The 20,462-nt window shown below is 39.2% G+C and overlaps 1 protein-coding gene across 5 annotated transcripts in view; it reads left to right on the top strand.

The window, feature by feature from the left end:
- The window catches only part of CUX1 (cut like homeobox 1), a 344,892-nt gene that overhangs the window by 139,867 nt on the left and 184,563 nt on the right, over window positions 1–20,462 (top strand). For all 5 annotated transcript variants that reach the window (XM_063297962.1, XM_063297970.1, XM_063297953.1 and 2 more), the window contains exon 3: window positions 11,425–11,472. In XM_063297962.1, the coding sequence (XP_063154032.1) occupies window positions 11,425–11,472 (48 nt within the window). The remainder of the gene's footprint in view (window positions 1–11,424; window positions 11,473–20,462) is intronic.

The raw sequence follows: 20,462 nt of genomic DNA, 5'->3' as shown, positions 1-20,462 counted from the left end.
TGTAATTGATAAATTAATGCAAAGAAGACATAGATTTTAATTTAAGAGCAAAAGGAATAAAACAGAAAATAGATTTGTCAAGATGATCCATTGGCTTGTCAAATACTGTCAGTTGACCATTGCCACATAATATTAGCTGTCCTATTAATCCCAGAATGCAATGGTGTAGGTAGCTGTCCACTTTTGTGTTGCATTATGGGACTGTTGGTTAGCAGGGCTAGTAATGAAGGCTCTCTCTTAGCTTTTCAGCAGTCACAGGCAGACCTAACTGTACTCCTTACAGGCACTCCTAACGAGCATCTGCTGCAATAGCAAACATTTCTGAATAGGAATAGGAAGAGAATAAAAGCTGATCCCACTGGCACATGATGCTTTTTATTTAGACTGAACCTAGTGCACAGCTGACAAAATAAATCTTTCCTCAGTTTTTATGGGGACGAGATTTGATTAATGATCTTTTGGTTTTCAAAGGTAGTACTAACACCTTCAATGTTATGCGTGGAAATGTATCAGTGGCCTGCATAGTAAAGGCAATTTTTTGGGTTGTAAGGATAGTAAATAGGTAAAGTTACCTTTGAGATGAACTCCCTCCTGGTGACTTTATGTCCTGTGTCTTTATAATTCTTTATAATTTTCTTTTCTTTCTTTATATGGAGATTTGTCAGGACTGGTCAGCAGCTTCACTAATTAAGAAGCATCTTTACTGTATATTCAAGATTGCAGGTACTGGTATCTCTGCTTTCCCCATATGGCTGTCTTCAGAATGTCTGTCCAAGTTGGCTAGACATTTATGGACTTTGCTGATTCATCTGCTTGAGCCAAGAGCCGTGGCCAAGACAGAGTGCTTGTTTGACTGTGTCAAGTTTCTGAATTGCTGTGGAGCCAAGCAAAAGGGAGGTTTTTTGTGTTTTTTTTTAAATTACGTTTGCAGAAAATCGTTCATTGAAATTTGAAAACCATGCAAGCTGTTAAGGGCTTTGAATATATGGATGTCATTGTAACTGAAAATGGTAAGCTGTATCAACATTTATTCATAACTGGCATTGACGACCATTGGGAACAGAATGTGCTTCAGTGGCAATACATTTGTTTTATGTATGTGCGTGTACATGTACATGCACAGTGCAGGAACACACCGTTTTTATTTTTTATTTTTAAATTACTAAAGATTAGGTTTTTATGCATCCTCTTTGTGTAGGCAAGCACAACTTGTTTTATTTTGCCCTGGAAAATTGTGTGATTGATGGTTCAACATGCATGCCTCCAGTGACAGGAGGAAAGTGAGTACAAGACTTGCAAAAGTATTTCCTTTTTTGGTATTTTCCTACAATATCTTTGGAACACTTGTAACTTATAACTGGGAGATCACGCAGCTTGAGTTCTAGATTCCTTCTCTTTGTTTTATCTCTTTGAAGCCCACCCTTCCCTCAGGTTGCCAGGCTGGGATGCTGAGAGGGAAGACATGTTTTTCTAAGCACAATCTTTCCTCAAGGCTTGTTCACACATGGTACAGAGGCAAACCCAAATATTCTGTCCCAGGGCATAACCTGGTCCCTATATATTATTTACACTAGAAAGTATAAAATGTATATTTAAAACTACTAATAATAGGTGAATAAGCCTAACTCTCTAGAGCAGGGGTTTTTAAACTAAGGTCTGTGGGTAGATTTCAGGGGGTCTGTGAATTTGGATGGAGGGGAAAAAAATAAAATGTGATGTTAACTTGTCTATCTTTTAAATTTATTTGTTTTGTTATTGATTTAATGGGTTAATAAAGAAGCACATATATTTCTATATTACCTATTTATAATTCTTTATGTTTTGATAACTGGTTCCCTTTATACTACAATATATATTTATGTATATTATTTTTTGCATTTAAATATTTTTTCTGAGAAGAGGTCCATAGGTTTCACCAGACTCTCAAAATGGTTAAGAATTCCTGCTTTAAAGACATTTCCTCCTTTTTCTTAAAAAATATAATGTGTATGTCTGTAGTATGTATACATATTATTACTCCCTACACTGAAAAAGTAAATCCTGTTTTACAGTGCTACGCAAGTATTTAACATTTTTATTGAAGCTATGCACATGTATGAAGTAACTTTCTTTTCTGCAGCTGGTTGAAATGGGGAAAAATGTTTGTAAAATGTATGGCTAACTTCATTTGCTTGCTGTTCTAAGGCCAAGTTGTGCCTTTTGTGCAGAATAATGCGTAATGCACCCAATTGAGTTATTAGGGTTTTTATGAGATAATTGATAGAAACCCTACTTAAACACCTTTACTAGGATTCAAAATATTCTTATTATAAGAGCCGCGTTGAAGTCATTTGCCATTTTTAATGGAAATGACAGTATTTGCTCTGCATTTCCATTCTGCAGTCATGTAACTTGCAATTCGGTGGCTTTTTTTTTTCTTTCAAAATTCAGAAGGGGTGTGGGCCAACAGGCCACCATAGTTGATAGAACAGACCCATTGCTAACACCATGTCTGTCTTTCAGGTACTTTGCTGGAGTGGGGCCCCATGGTTTTAAAACCAGGCAACCCTAGATCAGCTCAGAGGTCTATCTGTTCTACTCCCAGATTAATTTGGGAAGCCATAAGCAAGGCACACATGCATCTCTTTGCTCTGGATTTAGAGGATATTGCATTTGGGGTGGGGTGGGAGATATACCCTAACGAATGAGATTTGTCACCTCATGTTTTGCTTATCTTATTATTTATATAATCTCAGTCTTGAATGCCTTGTGCGTTCAATGCAGAGGCATTGGCTGAGAAATTAGCAAGCTCCAAATGCTTCTAAGTACATGGGCCACAATGATGGAGGAAGGAATAACTAATCATTAGGTTCCATAAGAAGCTTTAAAAATGCAAGGAAATGTCTTCCATCACGTTACTATTATTCATGACGTTCTTAGAACGTAGCCCCCGCTTGAGTATAAGGAGTTGCCGGAAAACCATGTGGATGTAAGAGGTTCAAAGTACCATCTACTGTATATCTTTTCCTTACAGCTTCCTTGCAGTGGGTTTTTGCACAGCCTAATGTTTTTGCCACTTCTGTAGTATTCACAATCTACATATACTCAAATACACCCGGTATATTTAGTGGTACATTGATTTGCTCGTTTGGGAATTGTATCATCTAATACTCAGATTGTTAACTTAGTTTCAAAATAGGGAGTTGGGGATCATGCTTTGCTCTTACATGATAGCTGCACATGAGTGGGGGAGTAGATTTTGAGATAAATAGAAAGGGATTGAGTTCATGTCTTCCTTTCCTCACGCTCTTCCATTCAAAATTAATTTCCCAAGGCCGTTTTTCATTGAGTAGAAATAGAAACTGGGTTTTGTTACACACTTTTCTGCGCAAGATCTAGTTTGCCTCTCTCTGTGTTAAAAATAGTCATGAAGGAAGGAGTGTGGCACGAGGATAGAACAAATGGAGAATTCTGTATCTTACTCAGTTGAAAAAAATTGTGTTATTGATCAGGTTTGAGTAGTCTCTTAAAAACAACCTCTCCCCTGACATTTTCAGTAAATGATTGAACAGAAAAAATGTTTCCCTTTCTGTTGTTTCCTGAAAGTGTTAACTTGTTTTATAACTGATGGCACAATATTAGTGTGTTTGGGAAAATGTGCAGTTTGAAAAAAATTGACTTGTGGTTATACAAAAAGAATTGATTCTGATGTGACTGAATGCAACGGCATTTTCCATGCACAGTCCGTTGTGTAAACAATTATGAAGGCTGTTCATTAATATTTGCACACTGCTGAACTTTTTTTTAAATAAAAGGTCTGCCATAGAGTGCAATAAGAATGTGGAAAGGATTTGGATATTTCAAAAGAAGTTAGTAGATCTCACCATCTTAAGGGAGAAATCTTGGCAACTATGATTAATTTGCACTCTTTCCTGTAAAACTATCCATACCATACATTGTTTGAAACAAACAATAAGCAGACCCCAAATCTGCAAAATTATCATTGCAGAAATGGTTTTTTCCTGCGGCATCTTTAATGTTGTCTGTTGCTTGTACTATCCAAAGAGTCTTGCAGTATTTTGTTCAACACAGAAGCATATCAGGTTTCCTTCGGTGTCTGTGTCAGAGTTCTAGAACATTTTCAAGCTGAGGACTAAACTTGATCTTTAAGAAACCATTGGGGCCACACTTCAAAAGGAAGGAAGGGCCATGGCAGAGATGTTAGTAGGGAGAGACAACAGCTATATTTGATTTAATTGAATTTAAATTTAATTAAAATGTAGTAAGGTTACTTCCCAGATAGCTAACATTTTCCTCCTCCTATGAATTAAATTAAATGAATTAAAAATTATAATCTGGGGTGGGATTCTGGAGTGTGTTTCTAAAGCTTTCAGGTGCTGAATTCGAACTTCAAATTGTATACCACAGGCCAGTATCCTCTTTTTCTGGCAGCCTACATTGTTGGAGGCTTCCCTGCTATCACCATATCTTTTAAGAGTGCCTGTTGAATAACATCTTCCATTTGCCTTCTCTTCTGGTTTTCTGGATCTTTTTGCTGTCTCTCATTCTCCATGGGAGCCTTGTTTAAAGTTCTTTCCAGCAAATGGAGCAGCATGTGAAATAGCCCGTCCCCAGTCAGACAGAAGGGAACTTTGCTTCTTCTCTCCCCACAAGTTCCTTGGTCTGCAAAGCGGAAGGGAAAATGAACTTTGGTTCCATCCATATCCTACAATATTCCTAGGGCTCAATGTATATGATAGGGTTCTTGGCAATGTACTCTACAATGTGCCCCCAGGACCTTCCCATTAAGTGGAAGCGGGTAGGAATGAGGAGCAGTGGTAGTGCTTAAAGCAGCGTGGATTAAATTTCCCTATACTTCTTCATCCCAGACCACCGATAAATGGAAGTACTGGGCTACCATCCTGATTTTCATGGGTCCTCCTTATCTTCCATCTCTGCTGTAGTGCTTGCCCTCTGGAATGATATCCACCAAGAGATCCATGTTGTTCTGGAATCTTTAAAAATATTGCTGTTCTCTTGGGCCTTGGGGTAGGTGTTTGTGGAACCCTGTTGGTAATTTTGTTGTTGTTGTTGTTGTTGTTGTTGTTGCTGTTAGAGGGGGTGTAATGTCCAGGCTCATGGGATTGCTTTTTTATTGTTTCTTTTACTTTTGGAGTCAGGCAGCCTCTAAATCTCAAATAAATAAATATCTCAAACAAACAAACAATAAATCTCCCCAATCTATTGGGAGGGGCTCAGGTCCAGAGACTTACGTGGAAGGCAGATGAAGGCTTAATCATTCATCACTCCCCTGTAGAATTCAAGATAATTAAAAATAAGTCATTGCAGGGAGGGGTGTGAGGGAGAAGAAGAAGCCTTTGTCAGCTTAGTGGCTCCAGATCTTTCTAGTCATGTCAGATGCTGAAAATCAGCCATGAATAATATTTTTGATGCTTCGTGAAATTGCAAAATCACATCCCCAGTTGTATATACCTGCATTTTGCCCTGGTATTTCACAAGACCTAGATGTAGTTGAACCATTTTGACTTGAATAACTAAGCCTAAAGATTGTAGATTAGGAGCAAAGGAGAAGATTTCCCTGTTGTGTCTGAGTAAGTGTAATAATGCAGTTTTGGTGTCAAATGTGAGGATGGAATTTCTAATGCCTTTCACAGGGAACCATGTAGCATCCTGACACATGATTGTTTGATTTGTTCTTACCAGATTTGCCCAACCACAGTAAGTCATCCTTCTCTGTAAGTGCCATTCTTTGCCTTGCTTATTGGACAAGCCAACATGATAGAAAAAAAATAGGTCAGGAACAGTAATCCAACCTTTCTTGTGATAAATAATTAAAGTTAATGGAATTTTCACAAGATCTCTGAGCTAAAGTCATTCTTAATGCACCAGTATGTTCTGTTTCTGTTCCTGTAAACTCAAGGTCATTATTTTTTTATTTATCAGAATGGATAGATACCAACATTTTCCTAAACGTAATTGAAAAATAGGGTAATTTGTGGTAACATCATAGTGGATTTCTAGGGTGAGCTGTTGTCCTCTATGCAAATAAGAAGCCTCAGAGTAAATGCATTGATTGTAGAAAGTTTGAGCATTTACTGAATGGTACTAATGAATGGCAAAATGGCTCCTTCTGCCCTGTGAGGAGGCACTGCCTCTTTCTTTTTTTCTTTTCTTCTTGACCTGTAAATATCCAAATAGACTCCTAGGAAGTCTAAATAATTCTCCCAATGTGCATTCTTCATTGAAAGCCATTCCATTTACAAACAGCAAAACAGTATCTTTTAGCACATGTTTTAATATTAATGAACATTTACTGTTAAGTACCTTCTGGTTATTGCTAGGATTATACTTAGTTGCTGCCTATGGAAAAAAGGAAGTATTTGGTTTTCTTTGGGGAAAGGACATAAGTATTGCTGGACTTCTAGCGACTCTATGTACTCATTTGTTTTGAAGCATTCTATTCTCCCTTTCCCTGCATTGAACCTTAAGTTAAAAATAAAATAAACAAAAAATATCCGAAAACTCGAAGCAGCAGAGATAAATGCAGATCACAATTAAGAAGCAAATCAATATGTTTGTTTGTTTGTTGGTCTATCAAATTTCATCACTGCCCATCTCCCCAAAAAGAGGGACGCTGGGTGGTTGTTCAGCCAACAGAGCCCTAGAGGTAATATGGTTTTAGCCAGGGGCTTGAAAGATTAGCAGCATTTGCAGGTCAATTGACCTGAGCAAAGAATTGGGAGGCGGGGTGGGGGGAGGCAAAAAAAGCCATCTTTCTCATATGCACCTGCCTAACTGCTAGGTCACTTAGAATAGGTGTACAGATGATCATCTCACTAGAATGGGCAGTTTCTCATGAAAGCAGTCGGTCTTTTTTTACTATATACATCCATTTCCTTTGAAAGGAAAAGTTGGGTTCTCAGAAGCTCTACTATGCGCAATTTCCAGGAGAGAGAGAAAGGAAAGCATTTCCCTTACAAGGATAGTAGTTTTCAGGCTATGGGCAAGTGTAAGATACTTGCCAGATGTTTTGGACTACAATTCCCATAAGTTCCAGACAAGAGTCCCATTAACCAGGCATTATAGGAACTGAAAGACATCAAAAGAGCAATAGGTTATTTACCTCTGCTTTAAGACATCATATGGAGAAACATTGAAACGGGGTCTCTGAAGTCAGACTCCAGGTCTCTATTTCTTCTTTAAACCTAAAAACGTGGAACTCAAATCCTGGTGACTTCAGGGGCAAATCTATGTAGGACTTTTGGCAACAATATGGAGAGTTTTTAAAATATTATTTGAGATTTCTGCTATTGATTTCTTATTGTCAAAAAAAGAATAGCATTTATTTATTTGTTTGTCTGATTTATATAGCTGCCTATCTCACAAAGCAAGTGACTCTGGGCAGAGTAAAAAAAAATCAGTATTGCTGTAACTGATACGAAATCTAATGCTAATTCGTCCCCATCAAACTTTATTACTAAGTATCTAATTATTTAACTGGAAAGAAATTGAACCTGGGATTCTCTATGGCTCCTCCCTAAAATGACAGAGTGACTCTCTCTGGCATTTATTAATATGACAACTTCTGGGCTACAGAAAGCAAGTCCCTCACACATCAGATATCGCTCTTGCCTTCTGTGACGAAAAATTGCAGTGTCCAGAAAGAAAGCTGTGACTCTTTGGGAAATAAATATCTTTATTTTTTATTTTATTTATTTATCTCATTTCTTCACCACCCATCTCGACAAACGACTCTTTAAAAATGTTCTAAGAAAAGATAGTGAAAGAGGAAAAGAATACTGAGGAGAAAGAAATGTATGCACATAGGTTTAAAGACTTTAAACATCTACTAAAGCAGGCACGCTTGAAAAATTAAGCACTGTCTTAGATGTCTCCTTTTCTTGTCTAATCCATGTGGTTTTCTTGGTAGAATACAGGAATACTTTGCTTTTGTTTTCTCCTGCACAGCATGAAATGATGCTTTTGCCATTGTCACTAAAGTCATCATCTGCCTCCAGCACCTTCCTATATTGCTGCTGCCCGATATAAGTGCCTGCTTGCTTTAGCTGTGCAGCTGGGATCATAAAACAATTACATTATAGAACAAATGAATTATTCTCATGGCCAGGCTTAAATTTTCATATTTTGGACATATTATACGAAGACTTAGCTTTCTTGAGAAGTCCATAATGCTGAGAAAGTGGAAGAAAAAGAAGAACAGGACAACCAGCAGCAAGGTATATGGCCTTGATTATAGTGGAGATGGGTACATCATTGGGACAGTGATTTAGGTCATATTTATGCAGAAATACTGAAAATTCAAAAGGGTTCATAAACTTTTAAGCACCACTGTATGTTTGTCTTATTCAAGGTAAATACATGAGCCACAGAGTATGTGAAAAGGCTCAGTGACGTTCCAGCCAAAGTCCCAAGCTGGTCTTTGGCATCTCTCATAGCAAGGAAGGTATTGGAGAACCCTTGAGAATATGCGATATTGGATTAAATGGATCAGCATTCTGAATGACTGTAAAGAGAGATTATTGATTTAAGACAGGGACAAAATGATTCCTGTTTTGCTCTAAGAAATTGTAGGTTTGAGGTAATACAGTGATTCATACTGCTAATGAATTATGGCCATGTTTTCACCATGATTTAAACCAAACCATTTTGCATATCTTCAAATATTTTCAATCGGGGAAAATTAAACACGCACAAAGTGATAAAATGTATTTTTAAAGGTGTTGCAAAATTCTAGAAATAGTTCTAGGAAAACTACACATTCTCTTGTTTTGAATTATGTTACAATAAACATAATGAACAAAAGGGGATTTTATGCTTGCTGTCTGGTCCAGAGGCTTTTTGTCCTTGCAATTCTTCTTTTAGACTCTGTAAGCCTTCATTTTACTGTCCATTATTATTTTTATTTACTGTCCATATTAAAATATTATTGGGATTATTATTAATATTATTATAATTACAATATTGGGGTTGTTATTATTAAAAGATCCAGACTTTTAAGTCTTTCCCTGCTTAGGTGCTATGGGATCAACTGTTTGCATTTTTAAAATCCGTGCATGCTAAAAATAAAGATGCGTTTTACATTACATTTAGTTTGTCCCTAAAACTTGTCACTGTAATTTAGGGTTGGTTTATTTTTTGCTTTTGTTTTTTTTGCACAGAAGGGTATCTGTTTATGCACAAGAATATTCCTCTTATTACTTGCTTTATTATTCACTTACCAGCAAGCTTCCCATTCTGTCAACCTTGATTTTTTTGTATGTTGTTTTTTTCCTTCTGGCAAACACCAACACATATTTTGAAGAATGATGCTACTAATTTAATTTATGATACCCTTGAATGATTCCAGTCATTTGTGTTAACTAGTACTTGTTCAAATATTTAGTGCCATGTAGAAATAATTCTGTAGGGATGCGGTGGTGCTGCAGGTTAAACCACTGAGCTGCTGAGCTTGCTGATCGGAAGGTCAGCGGTTCAAATCCGCATGGTGGGGTGAGCTCCCGTTGCTAGTCCCAGCTCCTGCCAACCTGGCAGTTCGAAAACATGCCAATGTGAGTAGATTAATAGGTACCGCTTCAGCGGGCAGGTAACGGCATTCCATGTAGTCATGCCGGCCACATGACCACGGAAGTGTCTACGGACAAACGCCGGCTCTTCGGCTTTGGAACGGAGATGAGCACTGCCCCCTAGAGTTGGACACGACTGGACTTAATGTCAAGGGAAACATTTACCTTTGCCTAGAAATAACTCTACCATGAATCTTGCTGGGAACAAATTTGGATATTTGGCTGTCAGCAGATTGGTGGTGGGATAAACAATAGCAGGAGTGAAATTCTTTCTGTTCATCTTTCTCTGGGAAGCAAAAAAAAAAAATCCATAGCGAGGAATGAGGGATTACACTGGTTGAGAGGTCTTCTCTATTTTCTCGGTTTTTAAGTTTATTGAGCCATTTTCTGTTCCGGAGTTCAATCTTGCAATTTTTTCTGTGGAATGAATACATGTACATGTACATATACCTGTGTGTGTTTGTGTGTGTGTGTGTGTGTGAGAGAGAGAGAGAGAGAGACAGACAGAGATTTGTTAGATTTATATCCTGCCTTTTTACACTATCCAAAGGTAGCATACATAACATTCCCTCCTCCCATTTTTCCCATGAGGTAGGTTGGTTTGATAGTGACTGGGCCACAGTCATATGGTGAACTTCTCTGGTGGAAGGTGAATTCAAACCTGAGTTTCCCCCGTGACAGTCCAACACTTCAACCACTGCACCATCCTGGCTTTCCTGCAGATATGCATCTATAGGAATAGATAGAAGGAATACATCAGCCCTGGCTACTCATCCATAGTGCTACAGTGTGTTCCCTCTGGTACAGAGCTGTAATGTGTGATCATTGATTTCCAACAGTCTCCAAGGTGAGGGTTGGCACTGGTTTCTCAACTGCCAATTTAATTAATTGCTATTCAGGTGCCAAAGGCTAGGACACTATTGGCTGCCATCATACTTGGAACATTTAGCAAGAATAAGTATTATTTCTTTCAAATGCAAGTCAGAGAACTCACTGGTGGTTTCATCGTTGACCAGTGCATTTTGGTGAGAGTCCCCAGATTACAGAACCTGCTGCCTTGCAAATTCGTAGGTTTTAAGAAACTTTAAAGAATCAGTCCATCCATGATCGGTTTTTCAATTATTACATCATTTTACTTTCTTTTATTGGCTGCCATTTTTAATCTCCCCATTGCTTGCCATTCCTTTTGATGGCTTTAATTTTTATTTCTTATTTTGAAAGGCAAGTTATAATTTCTCTTCTAGTAATTAAATAAATACAGATGCCAACTGTTGGGACAGGACTGGTAAAAGACTTGCTCAAAAATTGATTTTTGAAGATAAATATGCTGGAAAGAAATAAGTAAACTGCTAATGCCATGTTTTTCTCTTTTATTGAGATTTACATGCACATTAAATAAATAATGTCCAATTCCTGGCACATCAGAAGGGAAGCTGTGCTTCAGATTGGGGTCTAGCTTGATCCCTTTCCATGTGGCTTCACATGTTTTACATTCCATTAGTCATTCACTGCTCTGTTTCAGTTGAGTTGTTAGACTAAAGGAGTTCACTGATTATCCAATATTACTACAGGCTTTTGTTAACTAATTCCCCTCCTCTGGGACAACTATAATTGTATATCAGGCGAGATTCATAAGCCAGTTAAAAATGGATTTTTGCTACATTCCTTGCTCATAGCGATGTTTTGATTAAAAATGTAATCAGCTTTCAGCTAATATGATAGAATTGGTAGAAAAAAAGGAGATAGGAATAGCTGATGAAAACACTTCAAATATATTCAAACAGTTGCATTTTTAGCTATCTTCAGTGACCCATTTCTTGATTTATGTTTTATCTTCCAGGACTTACGCAAACAGGTAGCTCCACTACTGAAGAGTTTCCAGGGAGAGGTAAGCACTTTCTTCCCATTTCTTTTAAGGGCAGTACTGTATGTTGCCTGAAAGATTGTTCAAGGCTTAGGATTCCCTGAGACATTCCTTTTACTGTTATTAGCACATTATGACACTCGTTACTTTTTCTTTGGCTCAATTAAAATTGTACCCCCCCCCAAATGTAGCAACTTTTTTTTTGTCATTTACTCATTTGTCAGTTCATGGTATCCCTGCAAGGCTGCAAAGCTCCAGATGGCCACTAAAAAGCAGCAGAGAGTGAGGATATAACAACCATGAGATTTTGCAGCACAAAATTTAGTCACTGTGGTGGAATTTTGCAAGACATCACCATTGCCATTGGGGACCAAAAATAATATATGTGAAAGCTGAAAGAAAGAAAACCAGTGCAGTCACACAGTCAGAAAACTGGGATGCTCCCCAAATGTTCTCACTAGCGACAACCCTTTAGAGCAATGTAGCAACATGCAAGACACCTTTTAGAAAAATTGAATGTGACATTGACCCAAAATGATAGAGATCTTATGATCTGGAGAATACCTAAATATATGAAAATGTGCAAAATTTGTGGATCTCGGAACAGAACACTCTGTTTCCTTCTGGAATGTTCTGTTCTAGTGGTAGGCTGCCCCCCCTCCCCATGGCTTGTACCAAAAGGAGGTTCAGCATGCTCCAGAAGGAAACAGAATGTTCTGTTCCCAGATTGACAAATTTTGCACATCTCATCCAGCTATTAGAACACATGTAGCTCCTTCTGATCACCCAAGTACGTTTAGGATTGATCTTGCAAACTGCATGCCTTAATTCAAGCAAAAGCATACAGAAAGCTGCCTCCACATATAATCCAAGGTCAAATTCCAAAAAGGCTTAGTCATGGCCAAGGGGACATACAGAAGATTAGTTGGTAAATTGGTCCAGAAGCCAAAGCATTCTAATTCTAGGCAAGGCTCCAGAAGGCAAAGATAAGAGAACAAAGGTTAGAATTCAGGCAGCAAAGAATCAGTGGATCAGAATACTCTCTGCCAGAGTGCAGGCATAACCAGTTTCAGCTACTATTCAGCTATTCTCAAACACACAACTTTATATGAGAGGTTGTGGCTAGCGTGCTCTTACTCAGCTGGTGCTCATTAAGCTTGTTCTTGCTACAAGGCTATCCAGATGTATTTTGTTAGTAGAAATAACTGAGCCCTGCTTGTCAGCCATAATATGGCTGCAAGTTTCCCTAGGCATGCTGGGCTACTCTTGAGTAGATTTTTAGGCAGCTTTCTTCCTTGCAAGGAGGCTCGGTAGTGCCTCTTGACTCTTGTTCCTTTTTTTGCCCACCACTAGTGTTAAAATCTTATATCCAAAAAGTTTTTGTCTGCCTCAGATGTAATCAGTTAATATAATAATAATAGTAATAATAATATAATAATAATAATAATAATAATAATAATAATAATAATAATAATAATAATAAATTAAATTTATATGCCTCCCAACGACTCTGGTGGCTTGCAATAGTTAAAACATTTAAGAACAAGAAACAATAGGAAACACACACATACACAAACAACACAAGATAGAAGAACAACTTTCTTTCTTGCAAAGAAAATAAACCCAGAAGGAAGGGGGGTGGGAGGGACGGAGGGAGTCTTCCTCTCCAAAGGCCTGGGTGAAGAGCCAGGTCTTTAAGAAGCTTTGAAACACCAGCAGGGTGGGAGCTGTTCAAACCTCAGGGGGAACTTCATTTCAGAGGGCAGACACTGCTACAGAGAAGGTGCACTTCCAGTGCCTTGATAAGTGGCATTGTTCAATCAATGGAAACTGGAGTGTGCCAATCCTGCCAGATTGAACCAGTTGGGCAGATACTATGGGAGACAGGCGGTCCCTCAAGTAACCAGGCCCTATGCCATGTAGGGCTTTATAGGTAGCAACCAGTACCTTGAATCACACCTAGAAGCAAAGTGGCAACCAGTACAGCTCACAAAGCAGAGTTGTTACATCAGCATACTGAGGCATACCCATCACTGCCCACACTGCTGCATTCTAGACCAGCTGAAGTTTCCGGGTGGTCTTCAAGGGCAACCCCATGTAGAGCGTGTTGCAGTAGTCAAGCTGTGGGGTGACCAGGGCATGAGTGACTGTCTGAAGGGCCCCCTGATCTAGGAAGGGGCACAACTGGTGCACCAGATGAAGCTGGTTAAAAGCCTTCCTGGCCACAGCTGCCATCTGCTTATTGAGCAGGAGCTGAGAGTCCAGGAAGACCCCCAAAAAACTTTTTGACAAGCAAACAAGGGACAAGAGCCTGCTTCTCTGCATTCTGATGTTAATGTCAGTACCAGTACCATTCCCATGGAATGTTTGGGTGCAGTAGAGAGTCTAGATCAAAGTCCTCAGAGGAAGTTCTCAGGCTAGTAAGGAGTGGTAACAGATGGCTAGTGTAGATGACTCAGTAGGATTGTCTGACCACTTGCTTTTTCTTCTGAGGAGGTGTCCTCAGATGAGGGCATGAAGAATTTGTGACCTTCATGTCATGGCGATTTATGGCTCTCAGTAGTTCCAGTAATCATGTTCAGCAACATTGGAGGGGGCACATTTCATCTACCCTTTGTTTATTCTGACTGGCAGAAACTCTTCAGGGTCTCAGACAGAGATGTTCCTTTCCCATCACTTGCTGTTGATCTGTTAAATTGGAAGTGCCAGGGGTTTGAACCTGAGGCTGCATGTTCTACCACCAAGCAATCATCTTTTATTCATTTATTTATTTCTCACATTTCTTCACCACCCATCTCAGCAAGCGACCCTTTTCCAAGTTGTTTGGCACATGACTTTTGAAGCTGAGGAAGTCTTTCAAAAGATGTTTGTCATGGCTGAACATTTCATAGCTGAAACAGGAAATATCAAAACAGTGGAAGTCTTGGGGCTGTCTGAACTTTAAATGTGACACCCCTGATTGATATCTGGAGCCTGCCCACATTCCTTGGCCGAGGCTCCTTGACCACGCCTGGCACTTCAAAGTTTGGAGGGAGTTATGAAGTGTTGCTCAGGTAGGGAGTGCATTTTTCCTCATCCTACCCCTGCAGCAATACACTTCTCTGTTCAGACAGCAGTTTGAAGAAACATCAAGTAAGCTTCAGTACAATAACATCATTTCTATCCACAACTCCTTCTCTCCCAAATTGCAGTAGATTTTCTATTAGTAACCCCTTGTGTAAGGAAAACAATTTCAACATAGAGAAGAGGGGCAAGTGATAAAAGTGTGATAAAAGTGACTCAGGTCTAGAACATTTCTTCTGTGACCCAGTAGAGTTTATGCACTACAACTTGCACTTTCTCTTATAGAACTGCTGTCTCATGTGCACAGTGGACTGTGCTGGAGTTCATTGTAAAAAAGAAATATGTTATCTCTTTTCACAGAATCATAGGGTTGGAAGGGACAATTTAGGCCGCTGAATCCAACCTCCTGCTCAGTTCAGGAATCCAAATTAAAACATCCCTAGCAGATGGCTATGTGGTTGAATGCCTCCAGTGAAGGGGAGGCTATCACCTTCTCTGGGTAATTGGCTCTGGGTCATTGGAATGAACCAATTGGTTCCATCATGTTTCTTTGGATCCAGGCCAATGTAATTAATTCACTCATTTGTTATTCACTTCTTTCTATATATAGATCACCTTCCTGTGTTACAACTCACAAAGTGACATACAGTACATTAAAAAAATTAAAACTTATCCATAGATTAGATAGATAGATAGATAGATAGATAGATAGATAGATAGATAGATAGATAGATAGATAGATCCATCTGCTCTTCTAAAGAGGCCAGTTTGGGTGACCTTCCTTAGAAACAAATGGTAACTGCCCCAGGAAGGGGCACTGGATGTCCCTGTTCCCACACATGAGATTATTGGCATTCCTTACTGGAAGTATGGATAAGCAGTGCAAAAGCCTTTCAAATGTTTCCTGCCTAAAAACAGCAGAACATCATGCTATAATTATTCAGCAATAGTGGCTGGTCTGGGATGAGGTGGACTGAATGAGCTGCCAGAAAAGATCTGGAGTCTTAGGTTTCCCATTCTGCAGTAAGGTCTGCTGTTCAAAGGGGTAGGGAAGAAGTGAAAAGATCTGAGCATTATGCGCCCCCCGTGTGAGCAGCGCTGATCTGTTTCTTACATCTGACCTCTTGCAGGCAGCTGTTGAATACACAGTAAGTTTGCATCCTAATGTGATGCAGTGAGAAATATACATTATCCAGGGTTTCTTTAGTGAGGGATTTAGAAGATTGCCCTGCTCTTGAGATATCTGCTAACACTGACCAATCTGGGTTCCTGAATAAGCTCTTGTTTGAAATGGTGTGTTTGCTTCTGTAACAACTGACCTTGACTCAGTACAGAATTAGACTGAACTCTATAGTTCTGACTACTTCTGTTTCTGATCAGGTGACTTCTTTCTATGTGTAAGTATATGTTGTGTTTGTGCCTATATATTGTGAGCCACCCAGAGTTGGTTTGGAGTCACATGGTAAAGAAAATTAAAAGCATACAGGATACAAGAAGTATTAAGAATGTACAACTTTTAAAGAGCAATTTATCATAGCAGCATTAACAAATTATCCCAGAGCTACTGGTATTTACCTGAAAGGAAGATGATAATTTCTGTTTTAAATAAGAGGTTCATCTCAGATTAACTATAAATACACACATATACACACTCACTCATATCACATTCATTCATTCATTCTGCCTCAACATTTTGGGGGAGGTATACGTGTTCCTTTCAATACCTGCCTGAACAGGAAGTTATTGCTGGCTTCCCAGACATTGTGTGTAGGAGAGGGAGGGAAAGGTGGGCGAATGCATTGTCATCTGGGGATGACAGTGAGATCATTGTGAGATAGCCTTGATCTTTGAAGCCACTTGCTAATTTCGGAAAGAATGCCTCTTCAAAGCAGAGGGCTGGATCAGAATAAAATTAAATTTGTTAGAAGTAGAACTGTGTGTACCAAGAATAAAAAGGAACACAGTAAACTAGAACCTAACTAATAGATTATTGAGAGACTGAGATTATTATTTTGAAGGCCTAAGTGCTAACTAAAAGCTGTGGAACACTTTTTAAAGATAAATTATTCCATAACTGGCATTATTACCAAAAGGGCCCTTTTCTCAGACACCCGCTCCCCCTAACACTTTAAATTATGCTGCCAAGATTTCATGGGGGGGGGGGGACCACACTGTTTTTCAACAGTTGAGTGTGTAGCGTTAATTCAGAACAAGTTTCAAAAGTAATATATTGCTAACACGGTGGCACTGCGGGTTAAACCGCTGAGCTGCTGAGCTTGCCGATCAGAAGGTCGGCAGTTCAAATCCGTGTGATGGGGTGAGCTCCCGTTGCTAGTCCCAGCTCCTGCCAACCTAGCAGTTCGAAAACATGCAAATGTGAGATTAATAGGTACCGCTTCGGTGGGCAGGTAACGGCGTTCCGTGTAGTCATGCCGGCCACATGACCACGGAAGTGTCTACGGACAAACGCCGGCTCTTTGGCTTTGAAACAGAGATGAGCACTGCCCCCTAGAGTCGGACACGACTGGACTTAATGTCAAGGGAAACCTTCACCTTTACCTACCTGAGTTTAAATCACCTACCCCAAAAGCCTGAAAAAAATTCAGCCTAGCTTCCAGTTACATCACCATGTCCCTGGCTATGCCCCCTATGACCTTTGAGACTGAAGATATCAAGAAAATGGAAAATGAAGCCCTCACTGCAAAAATGTTTATTTACTTCTAGTACCGCTAAGGTGGGCAGTCCATGGCCCCAAGCTCTGCTTGTACCCTGAGATTGTGCTACTCAGTTTTGGCAGCAATATGGCTACCTTTTGTCTGTTTGTCTGCCCCCCTTCCCCAAATTAAAGTTGAAAATGGGAGGCAACCAGTTCTCATTCCTATACTTAACTCCCCCCAGTCTTGAAAAATGGTCCAAAATCCACCCCACTTCACACAAAAATTGCTATTTTGGGCTGCTTTTTTTCTAGTGCAGTTGAGGGATTTCAACAGTAGGAATGAATGGGTCTGTTTCCCAGAGATCTCCCACTTCCATTTTTATCCTTAAAACCCAAGAACAGAACAAAAGCAACAACAGGCCACAATTGTTTGCCCCCTGCCCCCTTTCAGCAATCACTAGGTTGCTGCTTGCTGCCTTCCAGAAGGGCAGAAGGCTGTTTTTGCCTGTAGCCCTTCAGACATTGAGTAGATTTGTCCTAGATTCTGTACAGCATCCCTTTAGTTTATGTGTCTGGATGGGGCAGTGTATCTGAAGAGGATCTTAAGGTTTATGTAGGATCAACTAGGAAAAGGCATACTTTCGGATAAATATGCCATGCCTTCTAGAGCTGTAACTGTTAAAAACAGTTCTTTAAATTGAGTCTAGAAACACTGCATGCTGTGGACTATCATAGTTCAAAAGGAATTCAATCTTCGAAGCAGTGCTGAGACACAATTTTGAAAATTTAATAATGAGAAAATCATTTATATAAGCTGGTCATGACTTAAAAAAAAATCTGGGCCAGACTGACTATTGTTAAGGAAATGTGAATATTAGGAAATGGAGTGTCTGAACTTGTCTTTGTGATGTCATGAAGCAGCTATTTTTAAAACTGGGTAAGGATTTCCTGAGGTCATCAATATTCTTTTCATGTGGCATAGTAGGGCTGTCCAAGAGCAACAGAGGAGTTGCTAATTTGGAGCTGGCCAGAGGGCAGAGACTGAAAAAATGTGACTAGCAGTGCCTACCATTCTTGAGTTCGCATTTGGCAAGGCAAGGGGATGTCAGGCTAAACTCTCCTGTTACTTTGAATAAGGAGACTTCCATTAAAAATACTGCAACATTGATGGGCGAAACCCATTAATTTAGCAGGAGGGGTGTTGAATTGGATGATTAACACTGTGTTTGCGCATGAGAGAAGATGCACGTACCTTTCACAGTCTGGGTTTCACACTGTTGATGAGGGATACAAAAAACTACATTGTTCATTGATGAATGCTAGATAATAAAACAAATTTATTTGCTCTGACAAGTAGATCTATATAGTGTTTCTGAGATATTGATAATTAAGATGTGTGGAAGAAGTAGTCTGGGATGTTCCTGCCTGTTTCAACAGGAGATATGAGAATGGTTGGTTTACCTAACTTTCTCTCCCTAAACCTACCCATTAGTTTCTGAAATCCTACAGTATAGCTTAGTTACAGCACTAAGCATTAATGAATACAGTTCCTTATTTTAATGATTTTGTATACTTTTATGTAGTCTAGTAATTGCAATTCCCTGGATGGTGTAAATTAATAAAGCAATTATTAATTTATTAATAAAAGAGAACAGTATTAACAGCAACATAGGAAGCAGCGTAAGCAAGATTAATGATCAACATCAGCAACAATAGCATTAAGGACTGCCATACAATAGCAAAGAAGCAGTGAAGTTCTAAAGAAGACTAAAATTGTGCTTTAAATGCCTTGGAATTCCTACTTAGGCCAGTTTCTGGATGTTATAGAGCATACAATTTTGCCCATAAAAATTGACCAAATTGGATCGCTTAGTAAATGTAAACTTTTGTGTGGGATCATTCCTTTTTAATGCATGTACCAGTGTAACCAGAAAAGTCACTAACTGTAGGATGCTCCAGCACTAAGACAACTTAATCTAGTTCTGTTTTGTAGCACTTCCTCCATTATTAAGTACCTACTCCCCATCTACCCATTGCCAAGATTCCTTGTGTTGAACTTTGCAAGCCTAGTTAATCCAATTTTGTTACTTTACATTTGCTCCATGATGGCTCAATTAGAGCAGCATCGGAACTGTGGTTCAATATCTAGGCCAGCTTTTGTAATTGGAACCACATTTTCCTTCTGAAGAGCTGCAGCTGGTTTGGTTCTGCTCAGGCAGAAAAAGGATATAACCTTGCATAACATAGGAAATGAACAGTTGAGAGAGAAGCCAAATTCAATTTCAGTCAGATATTTTGAGGATAAGCCTATGATCTATGGAAGCAAGGGAATGAGAAGTGTGTGTTTTGTGGAAAGCACTGTCTTTGGCAGTCTATTAATCATGGCCAGTCTGGGCGCTTCTTGTGCTGTTGCATTAGCCCAATTTTGAGTAGAGAGGCTGGAGAGCAGCCAAGCACTCCAGAATTTAACCTCTTCAAGCCACAAAGCTGCATTTGCTGTTGATTAAATGCAGTGTGGTAATCAGGAACAATGCAGGTTGTGCAGAAGGAGCAGTTCTGAGAAACAACTGCTGAGCTCAGTGATTACAGACTGGACCAAATAGTGGCAGTCAGTGGCATAAGACCAAATCCCAAAGTGCTTCTTTCATTGATTTAGGCTCCAGGCTTTGAAATCTTTTGATTACAAGGTCTCCATCAGCCATTGTGATAAACCCCAACCAATCTTGGAGCAAATCTGATAGATCCACAGGATAACTGATATCGTTTAATGATCCCCTAGGACCAGCTATAATTGCGTGTTGTGATTTGCTTTCTAGCCAAGTTCCTCACTGTCGCAAACATAGTTCCCATTATAGTTGTAAATTTCTTCTTTTATTGGCTGGGAGTGATGAAAGAAGGGTCCATTAATATAACTCCTTTTAGGTGGAAGGGTTACCCCAAGGCTTATAATTTTCTCATTATAAACTACTCCCAAGGTCAAATAGTAGTTTAATATAACAAACAGTTATTTGTTATATTGTTTTATAAAAATATTTTTTCAGAATATGTGTACTTGTACATTTAGAGTATTAGATCATTTTATAAAATCATTGCAAAATCTGAAGATTGAGGAGGAACATCAGTTTGTGGGTGACCACTTTGCCTTAAGGAATGAATCTGAATTGTGTAATGGTATGTGGGAAAGACCTTGGGAGACTGGGCAAAGAGATGCTGCCAAGGGAACAGTCAGATAAGAGACAGCATAGCCCACAGCTGGATAGTGGGAGGGGCAAGAGGCTCAGAAGGACCCTCCTTA

Source organism: Candoia aspera, chromosome 1 (assembly GCF_035149785.1).
Source record: "Candoia aspera isolate rCanAsp1 chromosome 1, rCanAsp1.hap2, whole genome shotgun sequence".
Taxonomy (NCBI): domain Eukaryota; kingdom Metazoa; phylum Chordata; class Lepidosauria; order Squamata; family Boidae; genus Candoia; species Candoia aspera.
Note: the sequence above shows the minus strand (reverse complement) of the source record. Positions and strands in the feature narration are given on the sequence as shown.